At 45.9% G+C, this 17,682-nt stretch overlaps 1 protein-coding gene across 1 annotated transcript; it reads right to left on the reverse strand.

The window, feature by feature from the left end:
* Positions 1–1,286: 1,286 nt before the first annotated feature.
* LOC140532320 (ferritin heavy chain-like) lies at positions 1,287–17,229 on the reverse strand. Its single transcript, XM_072650711.1, has 4 exons — positions 16,936–17,229; positions 13,893–15,811; positions 3,541–3,720; positions 1,287–3,002 (listed from the first exon to the last, which is right to left on the reverse strand). Exons 1-2 carry the CDS (start codon positions 17,227–17,229, stop codon positions 15,074–15,076), a joined length of 1,032 nt encoding a protein of 343 aa, XP_072506812.1. The 3' UTR covers positions 1,287–3,002; positions 3,541–3,720; positions 13,893–15,073.
* Between the last annotated feature and the right edge of the window lie 453 nt (positions 17,230–17,682).

Raw genomic sequence — 17,682 nt, forward strand, 5'->3', positions numbered from 1 at the left:
GAGGCATGTCCCTATTATCCCTATTGCATGAATCAGATGGTTCTTGCATCTTGGAAGCCTGCTCTGATCCCCATTAAAAACAAACGTATTGTTCAAGTGATGCCTGAATACAGGAAGGAAATGAGAATGTTTTGGTTTGTGGAATCCATGTCCTTTAAGGATCAGTTGAAGATACTGAGGAAATTTAACCTGGAGAAGAGAGGGAGGGGAGTGTTGTTGTCTTTAAATATACACGAGCATGGAAGCATATGGTTGAGTTATAGAAGGCTTCTGGGCCCCAGTCTCTGTCCCTCAAGATGGGATATAGGGATCTCCTTAACCAGTTCAAGTCATACTGAGGGCAATCAAAGACTCCAAACACAGTTTTGTCATCATCATTTCCTCTATTTCTGGTGCACTTGGAGTGTGGAATCTTTGGGAGGACAAACCAAAATACCAGGGCCAACACAGAAACCTGTGAATATCTCCCAGTTACCCAAAGGCCACTAGAAGAGTCAGCATCCTTCTGTCCCTGTTTTCCTCCTTGGAGAGTCTCTTCAAGTGCTCTGTACATCCCATGACTCAGACAGGTCTGATCTGTGGCACAGTCACAGGACTAGTTCTGGGCAGTGCCAATACAAAGTCATTCTAAAATGAAGTCATCACTTGGGAATATTGCAGGACCCCAGACTTGGACCTGGTCCAACCTGTCCCTGACCAAGAATCTTCTCTATTACACTTCCCAGAAGACTTCTGGGCATGGGGACCCACCACTTTTTGAGGCAAAGGTGGCCTATCACACCTCGGGACAGCTCTTCTTGTTGGGGGAGTTTGTTTTCCCCTTTCCCCACCAACATTAAGCCTTGATTTATCTCTGGACTATTAACACCCATTTGCAAGGTTGCCCTATTTAGAACCAATCAGAATAAGTTTGTTTCCTCTTTATCCTGATGGATTTTCAAATGCCTGATTTCCTATCTCCTTAAGTTGTCTCTTCTGAACTCACCAACCCTCAAATGACCCAGTTTCAAAGTCCTCCACCATCCTGACCCCTCTCCTTGGGCCCATTCTCCCCAACTCCTCAGAGTCATTCCTAAAATGTTCTTCTCGAAAAGAAACCTTATCTTTGTAAGGCAGAGGACACATCAGGGCTATTCCCTTCCCCCATCTCAGTCTCCATGCTCCTCTTAAGGCAGAGTCAGGGAGCATTAGCTTTCTAATCAGCACATCCCATTGTCGACAGATGTGAAGACTGTTTTCCTCTCACCCTCTAGACAAACAGCTGCCTGAGGATGTCCCCCCCCCCCCCATATTCTTGTGAAGTTGGCTTTTTGGACCTAAGTGTAAAACTTTACACTTATCCCCAGTGCAGTTCATTTTGTGGGGTTCTGCTCCCTGCTCTGAGCTATTAAGCTCCCTTCAAGCTCTATTCATCACCCACTATGCTAGTCATTCCTTCCAGCCAGGCTTCATCGTGTGTGTGCTTATCCAAGTCAGTCATTAAAGTGTTCGAGGACATAGGGCTCCTCAGGGATTCCTGGGGCCCTCTACTGAAAGCACCCTTACAATATTGTGTCATCTCATTAAGGACTGTGCTTGGCATACAGGCATTAAACACTTCAGGCTTTCCGGGACCACATCTCTCCATCTTGTCCACAAGGACAGTGTAACAGCCTTTGTTTAAAGCATCCTGCATCCCTGTAATGGAAGACACCACACAACATTGCTCTAGCCCCATTTCTAATCTATTCTCCATTCTTATTCTTCATGGTCTCTTCCCAAACTGAATTTTTAGCTATTTTTAAGATGCAATATCCCACCTCCTGTCTTGGCTCATCCTCACATGTTTAACCCCTCCACCCCCACTCCAGTCTGAAATGAGTTTCCTCCCAATTTCCAGCTCTCAAAATCTTTATTTCCCTTCAAGATTTAGCTCAGGTGCCACCTGCTCTTGAAGCTTACCTGGTCTTCCTAGTTCCTGATCCTCCTCCTCCCCCCCACTCAACTCACCTCACTCTCTGTACATGTATGTGAGCAGCATATATTTGCATTTGATATCCTAAGTAAATGGCAAAACCTAGTGGGCCAAGATAGTGTCACTGTGATATCTTTATATGGGCTAAACTCACAGCCTGGGCATTGTAAGGCCCCAGAATTCTAGCTGAAGCAAGTCACAAGTTGTTCAAGGTACCTTTCAGCACCCTATTCTCCCTTCTGTCCTGACAGCTTCTCAGTCAGTGGATGGCAGTTACCAGAAGACAGCTTTCAGCACAATGGAAGGAAGGTGCTGTCCTGAGAGGCTTTAGCCTACCTTGGAAGGTCAGGGAGGGCTGGGAAGGAAGGATGACTGGCCTGTACTTGCCAACCATGCTGAAGTCAGGGATTTCACCCAAGCTGGGGCCACAATTTAGGACCAACCTCTGTAGTCCCTAAAGGGTTGATTTATTTTCTTTGAGGCAGCTTTTAGCTTTTTTCCAATGAAAGGGAATGTAATGGGTGAGAAAGTGCTTAAGTGGTGACAGAATGCTGGCTGGTGCTTTGTTTTTTTCTCCCTGGGGAAAGAAGCCTTCACTTAGCACTGGAGCAACTCATGCCTCCTTCCCTGATGGGGGTGCCCAGCTGCCTCTTCTACATTTGGAAGCAACAGCATGAGAATGAACTCAGAAAGCTGGCCATGGGCTCAGCGGTCTGGCTATGACAGACACTCCATGACTTTCATGTTCACATGACTGAGCTCAAGAGTTTGGGATGTCCAAAGAGACAAGGTAACCCTTCACCTCCTCAGTCCTCACCCACCATCATTCACCAGGCTCTGCTGGGTTGGAGGTGGGGCAAGGAGATGTATTCAAATGTGTAACGAGGAATCTGCCTCTTTACTGTGGAGGTGGGGTGGGCAGGAGGGGTTCATGCACCATCACAGCACTTGGGAGGGCACAGCTCTTCCTTATACTGCCGTCTCCCCTCAGATGAGGCCAGGCTGCCTAGTCACCTTCAGCTTTCCTTCAATGCAGGTGACATTTGGCCTAGATATTGTGTGAAGACATGGTGAGGCAAAAAGAAAGGGAAGGAAGGAAGTGAGGGAGGGAGGAAGGGAGGAAGGGAGGGAGGGAGGAAGGAAACATTGGCTTACTGTGTCCCAAGCACTATGCTGAGAGGTGAAGATCCAAATCTAAAGCATGGGTGGGGGACAGGGAGATGAAAGTGCCCAGAGCAGGGACAAGATTCAGACATTAGGAGTAGAGCTCGGATATAAAGGAAAGCTTGCCAACCTGGGGCCTTCCAGAAAGTGGAGACCCCAGAGGGAATTCACCAAAGGGAGAAGGGAACTGGCCGAGAGGAGAGATTTTGCAGGGTGGGAAGGCCCTGGGAATTTAGGGAAGCTCCAGAAGGAGGCAGCCACATAATTTAGAAGTCCAGGCCTAAGAAGGGAATGAAGCAGGGGAAGGAGGTCAGGTCATCTTTTGGTAACCAGGGGAAGTCTGGGGTAAGGTTGACAACCCAGGAGGTACTGGGAACCCTGGAAATGTCCCTCTGCATGTTACTTACACATGCTTTACCCACCACTTTGTCCTGAAAAGCAGACGTTGTGGTACCTAGACCCCCAGGAAGCCTCCAGGGTCTTTCTGAAGAGGGACATTGAGGCCTTCACGGAGCACATGATTCCAAGGGGCTGAGATGTCTACCTTTTATCATTCTTTTGTCCTAGTACATCTTCTCCAGAAGGTCCCTTCTTGAATATTACTGAAAGAGAAATGAGAAATGGAATGAGGAAAAGTGCCTTTTTACTCAGTACCCTTCCTGCCCCAAATGCAAACCCAAGAGGAAGGATAGTCAAAGAAAACTTGATACAAATACCTGTAAAAACAATAGGAATCTTGCCTCCCCCCACAAAGGCCCAAGTTCACCTGAAAAATGTGTCACAACTGGCCTAAAAGGCTTCTGCAAGCCCCTGAGGGGGCCAGAGCTATGACATAAATGTGGAGTCTGGGCCTAATTCAAAGAGTTGGAGAGGGTGGGTGCAGGAAGGGCCCAGGAGAGATGGCTCAGCTTAGATACAATCTCACACAGTGAAAGGGTTAGCCTAGGGTTAGGGACCCGTGAATCTAACACATATCCCATCAGACCCTGAATACACTTTCTAATCCCTACCAGACTGCTAGTCCTCCTCCCTGACCCAAGACTCTGTTTCTTCTCCTTTCCTCAAAGCCCATCTTCTCCCCTAGGCCCTAACGGACTTACAAACTAGTGGATGACTGTGATGTACAAGGCCAGCAGTCTCTGGAGTACTACCTGTACTCCAGACAGCTCCTCCTCTTTCCCTTCCCTGGGTCCTCACACAGGGCCAAATCCTTTCCCAACCCTCCCTAGCTACAGCTCTATGAAACCAAAACAAGACAGTCTGAATTCTGACAATGGAAAATGAGGCCTATGGAGCCAGTTATGGTTCAGCATTTGGAGAAAGACACTTTCTCAGCACGGGCATCTGCAGGCAAATGTATGAAATAACATTCAGATATCTCAGGTGGCACTGTCTCTATTTCTTTAACATGCTAACCTTATCTAGCCCTTTGCCAGGGATCTGCAGTCCTGTTCATGCTCAGTTCTCTCATTTTCAGATCCAGAATGAGGGCAAAGTACCCAGGCTCACTCAGGCAAATTAATGAAGGGTTGGCCACCAATAAGAGTGGGGTAGGAACCTTTTAGCATCATCCCATTCTGGGATTTGAGGACCTGAGATTCTGGTCTTAACCAGAGCAGTCAGCAACCTTGCCTGGGGTCAGGATCTGATGTCTAACTCTCATTTCCTCCTCCTCCAGCTCAGTTGATATCACGGATGACAAGTTTGGGAGGGAAGCTAGCATATTTTATAACTATTCTTGGTGCAATGCCATACAAGCATTTACTAACTGCCTGTGTCTGCTGGCTGATTGTTAAGAGGAAAGTTACTTATGGGGACTTGACAGTGATGGTAATAAGAATGGAATTATGCACAAGTACTCTTTAAAATAAGAATAGTCACACTCCTGTGTATATAATTTGTTCACATGTTGTACAGTCATACCACAAATGTGAGTAGAATTTGGGAGGTTCCCCACAGGACATGTTCTACCTACTGGTTAACATAAACTGGAAGCCATGGAAATACTCAGGGCATGGCTTTGTCCCTCAATTCAAAAAAGAAAGAAATTCAAACTTGTGAGTATATACTCATGGAAGTGGCAACCCATGAAATCGCAAAATACAACATGGCCCTCAGCCTTGTGTTACCTCTGCTAAAAACCACATAGGTTGTAAGTTTTAATTTGGCTATTGGTGCCCTCAATGTGAGATGCCTGCCCAATCACCAGTAAGTGGACATCCTAGATAAACTGAGTTAAATCCATCTGAATAGTCTGAACATAAAAGAAACCAAAAGCCAGAAGAACACTGCGATTTGAAAGCATGGGCTCACAGGTTCTCCTTGGGAAGGCAAAGTTTTCTGGTTTGACAAGAGGAAACAAGAAATATCTCTACTGAGAATGGCCTGAAAAGTATGCTTTTAGCTGTCATTGCTCTGGAGTTGGCATGGGGGGAAGGAGGGAGAGAAACCACCCCTTCTCCCTCACTGGATATCCAAGGGTGGCTTGGCAGAGTTTCAAAGGAAAATGCTCAAACAAGAGAGGAGAGTCTCTCTTCGAACCTTTTCAAACCATGGCATTGGCAGGGAGGGCAGGGTAAGGGACAATGTTTTCCTGGCCCAGCGACTGGAACCAAGGGAACAAATGAGAAGAATTGTAAATCTCCTCTAAGTCAGAATAAAAATTCAAATGAGTATAAAGCTAGAAGAAAGACTATGGAGAGAAAAAGACAAGGTGTCGATGGAAAGGACTCCATTCTGACTTAATCAAAGCAATTATTCAAAATTCTTGTGGCTAATGGGCCAAAGAAAGGACACAGAGAGTGCAGTCATTTCAGATGTTTAATCAGTGTAAGTCAATGACCATAACAAGGGGTGCAAAAGAGCCCCAAAGCTGCTTAAGCAACCATGTAAGTAGAGGAAGATGAAGGCAATCCTGGCTCAGAATAGAAATTGATCTGTGGAAGTGTATGGGGAAATCTGGTGACCAACTGTGCCTAGTATCACCTACCGAGAAGAGAGAAGCTTAAAGAAAACCAGTTACTCAGGATCCCAGCTCTCTTTGGGGCTGTCTTTGATCCTTCACTCACTTGTACCACACACCCCCCCATAACAGATCAGGTCAAGTCTTTTCAATTCTTGCTCATCATCTCTCAAATCCACTCCCTTCCCTCAGTGCCCACAGTCACCTCCCTAGTTTGGGTCATCACACCTCCCCTGGACTATTGCACTAACCTTCTACCTGGTCTCCCCACATCCACATGTCTCCTCTCTAATCCATTTGCCCCGCAGCTGACAAAATTACATTCCCCAAGAACATTCCTGATCCCCTCAGCACCCCACTCAAGAAGGTCCAGTGATTTCCTATTACCAAAGGATCAGGTAGGATCCACTTTCAGCTCACACAGTCTGGTGTCAACCTCCCTTCCCTAGATTACTTCAAGGTACTTACTCCCTCTCCTAAACTGGACTACAGGCGTCCCTCACACAGCAATAAGTATACAGTGGCCCTGCTTTTGCACTAGCTGTTCCTGGTTCCTGGAATCAGCATTACTTTCTTGATAGCTCAACTAGAAAGGAGGATTTAGATGTTTCGGGCACCTGTATGAAATATTTTCTTTGCCTCGCATTTCCACATACATAGAATCAATTCATATTTGATAAGTTGTTGCCTTCACCTAGAAAAGAATGCCAAAGGTCTAGTGTAGAAAGGGGGATCAGAGACCTTTCAGTTCAACCACCAATCTTCCATTGTCAGATGAGGACACTGAGGCACAGAAACAATAAATGAATTGCCCAGAAGCATGAAGCTAGTAAGCTTCTGGGTGAGGAGTGGAGCCCAGGTCCTCCTGACTCCAACCAGTATGTCCTATCCTCTATGCCATGAGGGGGTATTTCATTAGGGATACACACACACACACACACACACACACACACACACACACCCCATTCATTCCTGATGCTTTTGTTACAACTGAATTTGGTGACCAATCATCCAGGTCCTCTGTGCTTCACCCAGCCTGTGCCTTCAAACAAGACAATATCTTTTCTCTAGTGGGTATTGTGATCTCTGTGTGCTTTTGCTTCCTTCTGCCAACAGGCTCTGGAAGTGAATCCCCATCTTGAGAAGACCCGTTTCTGGATCATGAGTGCTCCCCCCAAAATAGTTCACTTACCAGATCCTTCCAAGGGCTACTTATCTAGTGCCATCAGTCACTCCCCACGCCATCTTAAGCAAAATTAGATTTTTTGGTATTTAGAGTGGCTAACGAGGTGCACTGGCCCCCAGGCCTTTCCTTTTCCACTGGAAGATACCACTGTGGGTTTAAATCACAACATTCCAAGGGACAGGAAGCAGTTTGTATCTGGAACTTCCATTGGATGCCAAGTGACAGCAGACACCCAACTTCCAGGAGGCCCCTTGGTGCCCTGAAGAAACTGATTCCTCACTGATCGTTGCAGCATCACCATAATTAGGAGTTTAATATTTAAAATTTGTTGATTTCATATTTGCATGCATGTATGCTAACTAAAATTAATGAATTTTAATTGCATCCACCAATTACAACATCAGAGTCATTTCCCAACATATTATTCCTCACTGATTTTGTATCCTGTGAGATTGCTTTAATTTGTCGTTCTATGCTTTAAAGTCAAAGAATGATATGTATTTCTAATTAAGCAGACTTCTGTTGCTCAGAGCTGACTAAATCACTCTTTCATGTTTGAGGACACAAGCCACCCTTCTTTAACTCCTCCACTAATAGCACTCCTTCTCTGGTCAGTCTCTCTCCCCAGCATCCTGTCTTCCATTGATGTCACTCTTTCACCCTGTACCCATTCCAGGGCTGGCAAAGTCTTGTGTGCTCTTTGGGGAATTATGTGAAGGCAAGATTATTGCACAGGATGAAGCAAGCAGTGGCTCCCTGAGGCCCTCGCTGAGCTACAAGCATGGGAGGGGGGAGCCACCAGGGCCAAGGATGAGCCTCGACATAGTGCATGGGTATGCCCTGCTTTAAGGAAGCCCAGTATAGAAAAATAGAGACTTACTGAGAAATCCAGAGTTGATTTACTTCCATTAAGAATTTTTTTTAAGTTTTTAATAAAAGATTGTATACAAATGAATTTACAAGCAGTGACCATACCCTATGTCTTTAAAATATAATTTGGTGCAAATTGAATGTAAACACACTTTTGTGGATACACTTGGGAAAAGTGAAATCCCCCAAAGTTCTCTATCTCCCTCTTCCATACATCATGAAGTTTCCTAGAGACCTTCTTCCCCCACCAAGGCAGGAGCCTGTTTTTCTTCACTCAATTGCCAAGCGGAATTTCACTGACAACAGAGTTTCTTGGGTTCACAGCAGCAAGGCCCCTGAAAGAAGAGACCTATTGTTATTGGCTCAATTGTAAGGGGAAAACTGACAAAGAAAATGGGATGAAGGAAAAGGAAAATCCTTCACAAATAGGAGGAGAGGTGGGGAGTAGATTGTTGAAGAAGTCTATTCCAAAGCAAGGGAGACACCTTTGGAAATCCAAGCCTCCAAGGGCCTCGCTGCCCTCTGTTTGAAAGTATGGGAGGTGAACACAAAGGAAACCAATTAAAACATGGGACAAAAGGAATTGTCCATGAAAAGCAATACAGACAACAGTACAATCAGAATGGGGAAAGTGCCCAGAAAAACACAATCACACACACACACACACACACACACACACACACACACACACACACTCAAGGCAAACCCCTCCCACCCCACTTCCCCAGCATAAAAAGAAAGGGGGAGGGCAGGAGAGGCACCCTGGAGAGAGAAGATTAGCTGAAAACAGCCACATACAACCACGAGCAGACAAAAACCAAGAAAGAAATGCTTGCCCTGCTTGGGACAACGAAAAGCAGGTGTGTGTGCCCCCAGACCCTCTGAGCTTCTCTAGGAGGAGTCAACAAAGCCTGAATCCAAGTCCACTTGCATCTCTGCAGGTACCCAGAACTGACACGGGTTCTGGCCTGGGGACCCAAAGAACAAAGGCGTGACAAGGGGGAGCAGGGAGAACCTCTTCCCTTTTCTGACAAGCAAATTCACAGGCTGGTCAGTGCTGGGAGAGGCCTGTAGGGTATTTGGATCTATTCACCCAGTGATCGTGAGAAAGATGGGTGGAAGGTTTCCCACCTTCCTTGGGAAGCCGCAGAAGAAGGTAGTGGATGGGCAGTTATGCCCAGTCTGGCTGTGATAACCAGCTGGGCTGAGAAGCCTCAGACTCGGGGCTGTGCTGTTCTATGCCTGGGATGATCAGCTACCAGGAAAGGGTACATGTTCGACCATCTCTCCAAAAATAACAACAATAATGAAAATAATAATATTGAATAGCTGGGTGGTGCAGTGGATAGAGCACTGGGCCTGGAGTCAGGAAGACCTGAGTTCAAATCCTGCCTTAGACACTTACTAGTTGTGTGACCCTGGGCAAGTCACCTTCTCCTGTTTATCTCAGTTTCCTCATCTATACAATGAGCTGGAGAAGGAAATAGCAAACCACTCCATATTTTTGCCAAGAAAACACCAGATAGGGTCACGAAAAGCAATTGAACAACAACAAATCGTAATAAAGCATTCAGTTAATGCCCACTAGGTGCACAGCACTGTACTAAGCACTTCACAAATATTACTTCATTCGATCCTCACAATAACCCTGGGAGACAGGTACTATTGTTATCCCCATTTTACAGTTGAGGAAACTAAGGCAAACTAAGTGACTTGCCCAAGGTGCACACAGCAAGTAAGAATTTGAGATTGGATTTGAATTCAGGGCTTCCTGACAGCAGTTTCATTGCGCTGTTCCCTGGGCTACCCCACTGCCTCTATAAACCCAAGGGATTGAATAGCAACTGTGTCTAATGGTGAGTCACCTTTACATAGGCCCTTTGCTCTTTCCCTTGTTTCTCCATTTTGTGTTTGGAGTATTTTTTTGAGACAAAGGGATGAAACTGCTGGATTTGGAGTCAAGATCTGGGTTCAAATTCTGCTTCAGATACTTATTAGCTATGGACTCCAGTCAAATTCTTAACTTACGTGGGCCTCAGTTTCTTCACCTGCAAAATGAATGGGGTGGACAACATCGCCTCTGAGATCTCTTTCAACTCTGAATCTAGGACATATCAGTTACCATCTTAAGGAGGTCAATTGTGCCCATCTCTGCCCAAGAAAGCATTCCTTTCAAATAGTTATAATAATTATAAGGGCAGGGGCAGAGACTCAGACCGGGGAGAGTTCATAAGAACTCCCTCTCCCGATGCAGGTTACACCTTCCCTGCATCTGACAGTCCTTGAGAGTTTCCCGGGCCTCTGAGATGGGCACACAGTCATGTTTTGTCAGAGGTGAGACTGGAACATGGGGATTTCCTGACTTTCTTGCAATGTCCACAGATGAAGTTTCTGTAACACCTTAATGCTTGAAAAGGGATCTTTGGAGAAGTGTAGTGACTTGGCCAAAAGCAGGCTTCAGAATCAGATCTTTCTGATGCCAACTCCAACACTCAACCCATCATGCCACACCGCCCCTCTCTCATCGTAGCAGAACCACTCAAAGAGAAGACTCAGATTTACTCCTATTATTTAGCAGACAATGAAGTCTTTGACCCAAAGTGCCTGGCTGTTAGTGTGGCTGTCAGGGGAAGTCCGTGAATTCTTCTGGTGTTGGCAGCCGGTCAGTCCTCCACCTTCTCACTAGGGAGGCAATGAGGCATCTGTCCCTTGTGCATGAACCCAAGACTATGCCTCCTGTCTGGCAAAGGTCAGCTCAGATGGTGTGGTCAGTCACTACTAGTTTTTAGATGTCCCCAAACATTCACTCTGATTGAAGCTTTGACCCCACGTCTGGGGAAGACACTTCATCCCTGGTGTCTTCATCTGCTTTTTATCTGCACAACTATCAAGTGGGCTGTTGCGACTTCTCCCCCCATTATTACTAGACGGTCAGGAAGATTCAAAGGCTGGGCTCCCAAGGGACAATACCTGCCAAGCACTGTAGAAATGCAAGCTGCTGTCCTCCCTGAAGAACACCCAGCACAAGCTCATTGGACCAGATTTTGCCTGCACATAACCTTAACATCCCCCTTTGGTGCTCAGGACAATCTTGTGAGAACATGAAGGCAACACAGGCAGAGACGCAACAAGGTGGGGGCAGTCAGGGCTCTCTTCCAAGTATCCCAAATGGACACTGGAAGCACTTGGAGAACTTTGGCAGCACAGAAATTCCTGAGCTCACCAGCTAGTTAACAAAAATGGGCATTAACTCAAATACCAGAGAGCATGGTTCCTTCCCCTTAACAGCAAGTTTCAACCCCTTACTCAGCATTCGCTGAAACAGCCTACCATTCATGAAATAGCATCTGAGATCAGAATTTGGAGATTCCAACAAGAAGGGGAATTAAAGTCAACCCAAGGGACTAAGCAGGCCCCCAGCTGGAGCTTACTGGCAGCTCTTCCCAGGGAGGTAAATAGCAGATGATCACAGCTCCTGAGCATGAAAGGACTCTGGAGGTCAGGAAGCCAGTCAGCCGGCACCTCACCAGATCCATGAAAAGCAAACTCTCTACTCTTCTACTTCTAATCCGTCATCTTCTTAAGTGGGAAAAATGTTTTACCTGTCTCCTACTTCCTAGTGTCATTCCATTCCAGACATGAAGAAGGAGAAAGAGAAAGAAGAGGAGGAGGAAGAAGATGGGGAGGAAGAAAGGAAACTTGGTGGGTTTGGGAATTGTGAAGAAATCAATAAACTGTATTTAAAGACACAAAATCTGGGAGGATTTCAGGAAAAATTGAAAGAGGGCAAAAGGAAAAGACACAAGTTGAAGGAAAATGGCATAAACTGAAGAAAAGATTCAAGGTGGAAAGAGTGAGAAAAAACTTGAGGTGAAGGACAAGAGAAAGTTATAAGTGAAAAGCAAGATAGACCAGCAGACTGAGATCAGGGAGGTTCGTTTGGCACCCTACTGTAGTAAACACTTTGACTTTGTAAGAAGAAACACATGACTGAAATAAGATTCTAGAAAGTAGTGCCTAATAAGAAGGAGTAGAGGCAAGGGTGCATGTGTGTGCTGGGGGGAAGGGGGACGGGGTGGAGACAGACAGAGACAGAGAGAGGGACAGAGACAGAAACAGAGAAAGAGAAAGAGACAGGGAAAGGCAGAGAGAGAGCAGAGGTGGTGGCATTGTTCATTCTGAAGATATCCTGAAGCAAGGAGATGCAAGAGCCGGAGAACAGATGTGGTGGAGAGGATGCGGGTGGAGAATAGTGGACGGAGACAGAAACATTGTAATCATCGGATTGTGTCACAGATCAGAGGAATAGAAAAAGGAAATGAGTGAGTCACTGCAAAGTACATCCCCACTTTGGCATGGACATATTCCATATCAATGCCTTTTCTGTAGAGTATTTCTATATAGAAAGTAAAGCAGTGGCACTCATTGATACCAATATGGGCTGGAAGGTCAATATTTAGCAGAACTACTAGAATGTCTTCACTTGTATATCTTCATTTCAACACTGAAAAGTCTGGAGGAGGAGGACTTCTCCCCTGGATCTGATTTTCACCAACAAGAAAGAGCCAGTAGGGTGGAAATCCGAAGAACCATGTGGGGAAGTGACTATTCCATCATAGAACATGTGATAAAAAGAACTGTAAGGTCAGGCAGAGTGTAGCAACCTCAATTTTGGAAGCATGTTTCAAAGGGTTCAGAGGAAGGAGAAATGGGAGTTCATACTTTCATTCCATTTCCAGAGAGAAAGTCAGTATAATCCAAGTGAGAATAGAAAAGATCCTGAAAAGGGAACTTCAGAAGCCATCAAAGAAAAGATATATGAGTGCACAGGGCATTCATTAACCAACTTAGATTTTTAAAAGACATGTCCAAAAGGGGAAAACTGGAACAGTTAGGAGACAATGAACACAAAAATGTGGCATGATCCCTCCTGGAAGAATAGTGAAGTGTATTAAGGCTCAGAAGAAGGAGGGGATAGTAGGAAAAAAAAACAAAGAGGGAAGGTGAATAGGTGAGGAAAAGTGAATTTTAAAATTATATTGAATGAAAAAGCGGGGATGAATAAGGGTTAGGACTAACACTTAAGGAGGATGGAATAATGATGACAGATGACACAGAATAGGTGGAACTACTCAGTATTTTGCCAACTTTCTATACTACCAAATTGAGGTCATGAGGCTTGGTGGCCTGTGGCAACCAGTTCCTTGTCCTTTATCCATCATCTCAGTTTGCCTAGGGTTTGGCTCTGCAGGGAACCTGACTTCTCAGAAGGGGAAGGCAAGTGCCCAATAGGTATCTTCATTGGATTATCAGACCCATCTTGGCTACTCTGAGGGCAAATCTATTTTTGATCTTAGCCAAGAGTTTTAGTTGAAAGGGGGCATTATTAATAAAGATGGATCCAATGTGGAAAAGTAAATCAAGGATGTGGAAGGTTGTTTATTTTGGCACTGAACTCACATTTTGCATTTCAACTTCACCAATCACCATAAAATTGAACACGATTTTCAATTCAGTGAGCTTCTTCTATCCAGTGTCTGTGCCAAATCTTCCCTTGGTGACTTCCTACCCATCCCCACCCCTGCCCACCATTGCAGCTTCTGCTAAACTCTGTTGCTTCTCACCTTCATTCAAGGTCCTCCTGGGCCTTCTGGTGTCCACAAGGTCAATGCTAAATGGAGGGAGGACACAGAAGAGGCAATGGGAGTCAGGGGTACTAATAGAAGCCTGATGAATTGGATCCACAATCCACATACCTGTTCATTATGTTGGGGACAGGGAATACCTCTGCTTTTCCCTGAAATCACATCTTGGCAGATGGAAAACAGAAGGCCAGAATGGGACATTAGAAGCATCTCTCTTAATAAATGCAGCAACAGTCCTTTTCCTGATGTTGGGAAGGGGTCTAGCACATCACTGGAATGCTCCTCAAAGTCCTTTCCATGCCAACCCAGCACATATCTAGGAGCTTCTATGATGCCATCTTCTTTACCCCCAATGTCCTAACTCATGAGTCATCTTGTTCTTGGGGTGCCAGGAAGATTCCAGGGAAGCTCAGAGCACACGCTTCCCAGGATGACCTCTGTTGGATCATTCAGCATCACCCTAGGTAGCAAAGAAGGAAGATCAAAAATGTGAATGGATACTGAGTGTAACTATGATGATTTCAATTCATCTCATTAGATGGATTTCAGTGACATGCAAATTAACTGGAACAAAGTAACTGAATTTATTGACACATTAAAAATCCTACAACTTTTTACATAGTTTAATGTGCAGCATATCTTTTTTGCTTCAATCACTCATGCACCATTTTGCATCAGGTTTACATGATCTTAAGATGTATCCCTTAATTCTTCATGATGAAACCTTCCCACAATGGATAAAAAGTGTGTATTTGATAGTCCACAGGTTTGCAATGGAGTTTGGATCACGTGAGTTTCCAGGTCACTGATACACATTTATCCCCATCTCTGGGATACATTTCTTAACTGCTGATGACAGATGACCTGGTACAAAGCTGTGTTGTCGGAGTCCATTCCACTTTTCATTCTGTATCAACATGCTTCCCTGAGTTAATCCTTTCTTCGATGAGGACAAGACTTCCAGACTCATTGGAAACAAAAATCCCCTAAACACTTTTGCATGGGTGGCCTACAGTGTGGTAAAAACGCTCACATCTTACAGGCCTACTTGGACTTTGGACAGTGGCTTGGTAAAGTTTTCAAAGAAAACAACTGCTTCAGTGAAGATTTCTCTTTTTCCGTCTTCAGGACTCCTGGTTTTTTGTTGTGTTTTTTTCGTCAGTACCAAGTCACTTTAGTGAAGTGTAAATAGTTTTTTGGTACAGATTATGGAAAGGTCAGATAACCCAAATATGCATGCACGGTAGGAGTCACGCCCACAGTTCCCAGGTGTGGGGGAAGCCAGGTGTGGCTTAGCTCTCGTTGTCACTGTCTCCAAGGGTGTGCTTGTCAAAAAGATATTCCACCATGCCAGAAGGGGGGGGGGGCATTTTGCGCAGGTTGCCAACCTGATCACCCAGTTGTTTGATGGACTTTACCTGTTGGTCCAGGTAGTGGGTTTTGATGAGGTCACATAAATGGGGGTCATTCTTGTCAGTTGCCAGCTTGTACAAGTCCAGGAACGACTGACTGACATTTTTTTCCAAGTGCAGAGCACACTCCATTGCATTCAGCCCACTCTCCCAGTCATCTCTGTCGGGTTTCTTGATGTCCTGCAGGAAGATGCGGCCGCCGCGCTGGTTCTGGAGCTTCCTCAGCTTCTCAGCGTGCTCCCTCTCCTCCTGGGACTGGTGGAGGAAGTACTTGGCGAAGTTCTTCAGCGCTACATCATCTCGGCCAAAGTAGTAAGACATGGACAGGTAGATGTAAGAGGCGCAGAGCTCCAGGTTGATCTGGCGGTTGATGGCGGCCTTCGAGTCCTGGTGGTAGTTCTGCCGCACCTGAGAGGGAACGAGGTGGTCATGGCGGCGGAGGAGACCTGGGGCGGCTGAGCAGGCGGCTGCGGCGCGAACGGAAGGACGGACGAAGTGTTGGTTAGTGGAGGTGAAGGTGGGCCGGTGGCTAAGGGCGGCTCTGGAGGGGAATCCAGCAGCGGGTCCGTTCAAGCACTGTTGAAGCAGGAAACCCAGCGACTCCCCTTCCCTGCGCTTCTGGCCAGGACTCCTGTCTTTGTGTTACTTTGCCTTCCCACGAGCATCCTTTCCTCCAGAGTTATAGTTAGGCTCTGTTTCCTCCTAATCTTCTCCGTGGCTGCATACAGTAGGTCAGGCCCCAAGGCTGTGAGATGCCCCAGAAGAAACTTGGCTCTGTGTGGCATGCAGCGACCTTTACTCAAATTAAACTCAGAGGCTTCTCAAGGTAGAAGGTAAAAAGGAATTTATTACAATCTCATGAGAAAGGGCACTTCTCAAGAGACCGTGGGTGGTGTCAGCAAGTGAGTGCACCTGCGTGGAGCCAAGTACAACACTATATAGTCCTAGCACGGAAGCCCACTATCCTCTCTTCCCATTGGCTGGGCATCAGTCGGGAAGCTACCCCAGAGACGAAGAACACGGAAAGGATCCTTGCTCACCAAGGAGGGTTTTTGTTACCAAATACAGAACTTAAGGGAAGAATGCTGATGTGGCGTGACCAGAACTTTGCTGGTTCTCCTCATCCTGGAGCATTTTATTTGCCTAAGGGGGATACTTAGTTATTTTAGCTTTGGCAGGAAGGGTGGGGGTTTGGGGGATCTCATGCCTGAGGGGTCTTCACTTAACCTGATTTCACTCAGTTCTTTACATATTAACTTGGCCCTTTCTTGGCAATAGTTTGTGACTCCTTGAACTGAATTTTCATTTTAAAATGCATTTTCTCTGTACTTTGTTGTGACCGAACCTCTTTCCTTCTGGCCTTGAATAAACCCTGATATTCTTGACTTGCCTCCCGTACAGCTACCACAAAAGTCCAACAGCCTTGGGAGTGGGGGGAGGGGGCTGAGCTATAGAAGTTTGTGGGCTTCCTTGGAGCAGGTTCCATTCTCAAAAACCACAGAATTAAACATGTAATGAAAGATTTCTGACTCACGTGTGTCTAACACAAAATCCAGAACTCAGCAGACAGAATGAAACCAAAATGGGAAGCCAGCTCCAGCCAGTTCCGTGTGGTTCCGATTTGCTGGTATGAATCCCCCTGTCATCAGTGGAAGCACATGCACACAAACACTGTGGTCACGCAGCAATTCCGCATTCAAACTGTTGCTTTTCTCTGGTGATGTGGAGAGTATTCTCAATACCATGAGAACCAGCGGCTGGGTCACAGTCTGGGACATGCGAAGGAGAGTAGGGCAGACCAATGGCTGAAGTGTAAATGTTGTGCCCATTTCCACAGAGTCTGCAAGCTCTACCCCAGTGAGCCTGATCCCCCGCTGCCCTGAAGGCCAGGTGATGCCGTGCTTCACTCCTACCCCAGGCTTCTCTGGCTCCCAGGAAAAGACTAGAAGTTGTCCAAGTGCTCTGCCAATGGCCTCAGCTTCCACACGTGATGCTCCTCTCAGTGGAAATGCAGGTCTCTTGAACTCCAGTTCCATTTAGTCAGTCACAGTCATATTAGGTTTTCAAAGAAATATTTACTTCAAAGGTCTGATCTCAAACATACAAACTTACTCCCTCAACACATGGGGCTTAATTCCCTCCCTCTTGCAATACTTCAGTCTCTGAGGAGAGAAAGGAGATTACATTTATGCTTAATTCAGTTTATCTAAAACACACAGGCCCAAGTTCCAGTTCCAAATCCACACACACGTACATAAACTTGGGTTTAAGTCTCAGGCACCCCAGCTTCTCCAGCTTACTCCTGGGTTGACTAGCTGCATCATTCCACCCAGAATCCTGACTCCAGGGTTGCTGTGGCATGAACTCAAGTCTAGTGGGAATTGCCACTGGCCCCTGAAACTGAGAAAGACAATCAATAGAACAGAAAAAAAATTCCCAGGTCTATTTCTTAAAACTAGGGAAAGGAAGAAAAGCAGGGTACTTCCTCA

Source organism: Notamacropus eugenii, chromosome 3 (genome assembly GCF_028372415.1).
Source record: "Notamacropus eugenii isolate mMacEug1 chromosome 3, mMacEug1.pri_v2, whole genome shotgun sequence".
Lineage (NCBI taxonomy): Eukaryota > Metazoa > Chordata > Mammalia > Diprotodontia > Macropodidae > Notamacropus > Notamacropus eugenii.

Coding starts and splice junctions, on each gene's coding strand:
- LOC140532320 (XM_072650711.1), bottom strand. CDS start 17,229: ATGGAACTGGAGTTCAAGAGACCTGCATTTCCACTGAGAGGAGCATCA. Junction 15,812..16,935: donor CCCAGCCGCTGGTTCTCATG/GTATTGAGAATA, acceptor AGTCCTGGCCAG/AAGCGCAGGGAAGGGGAGTC.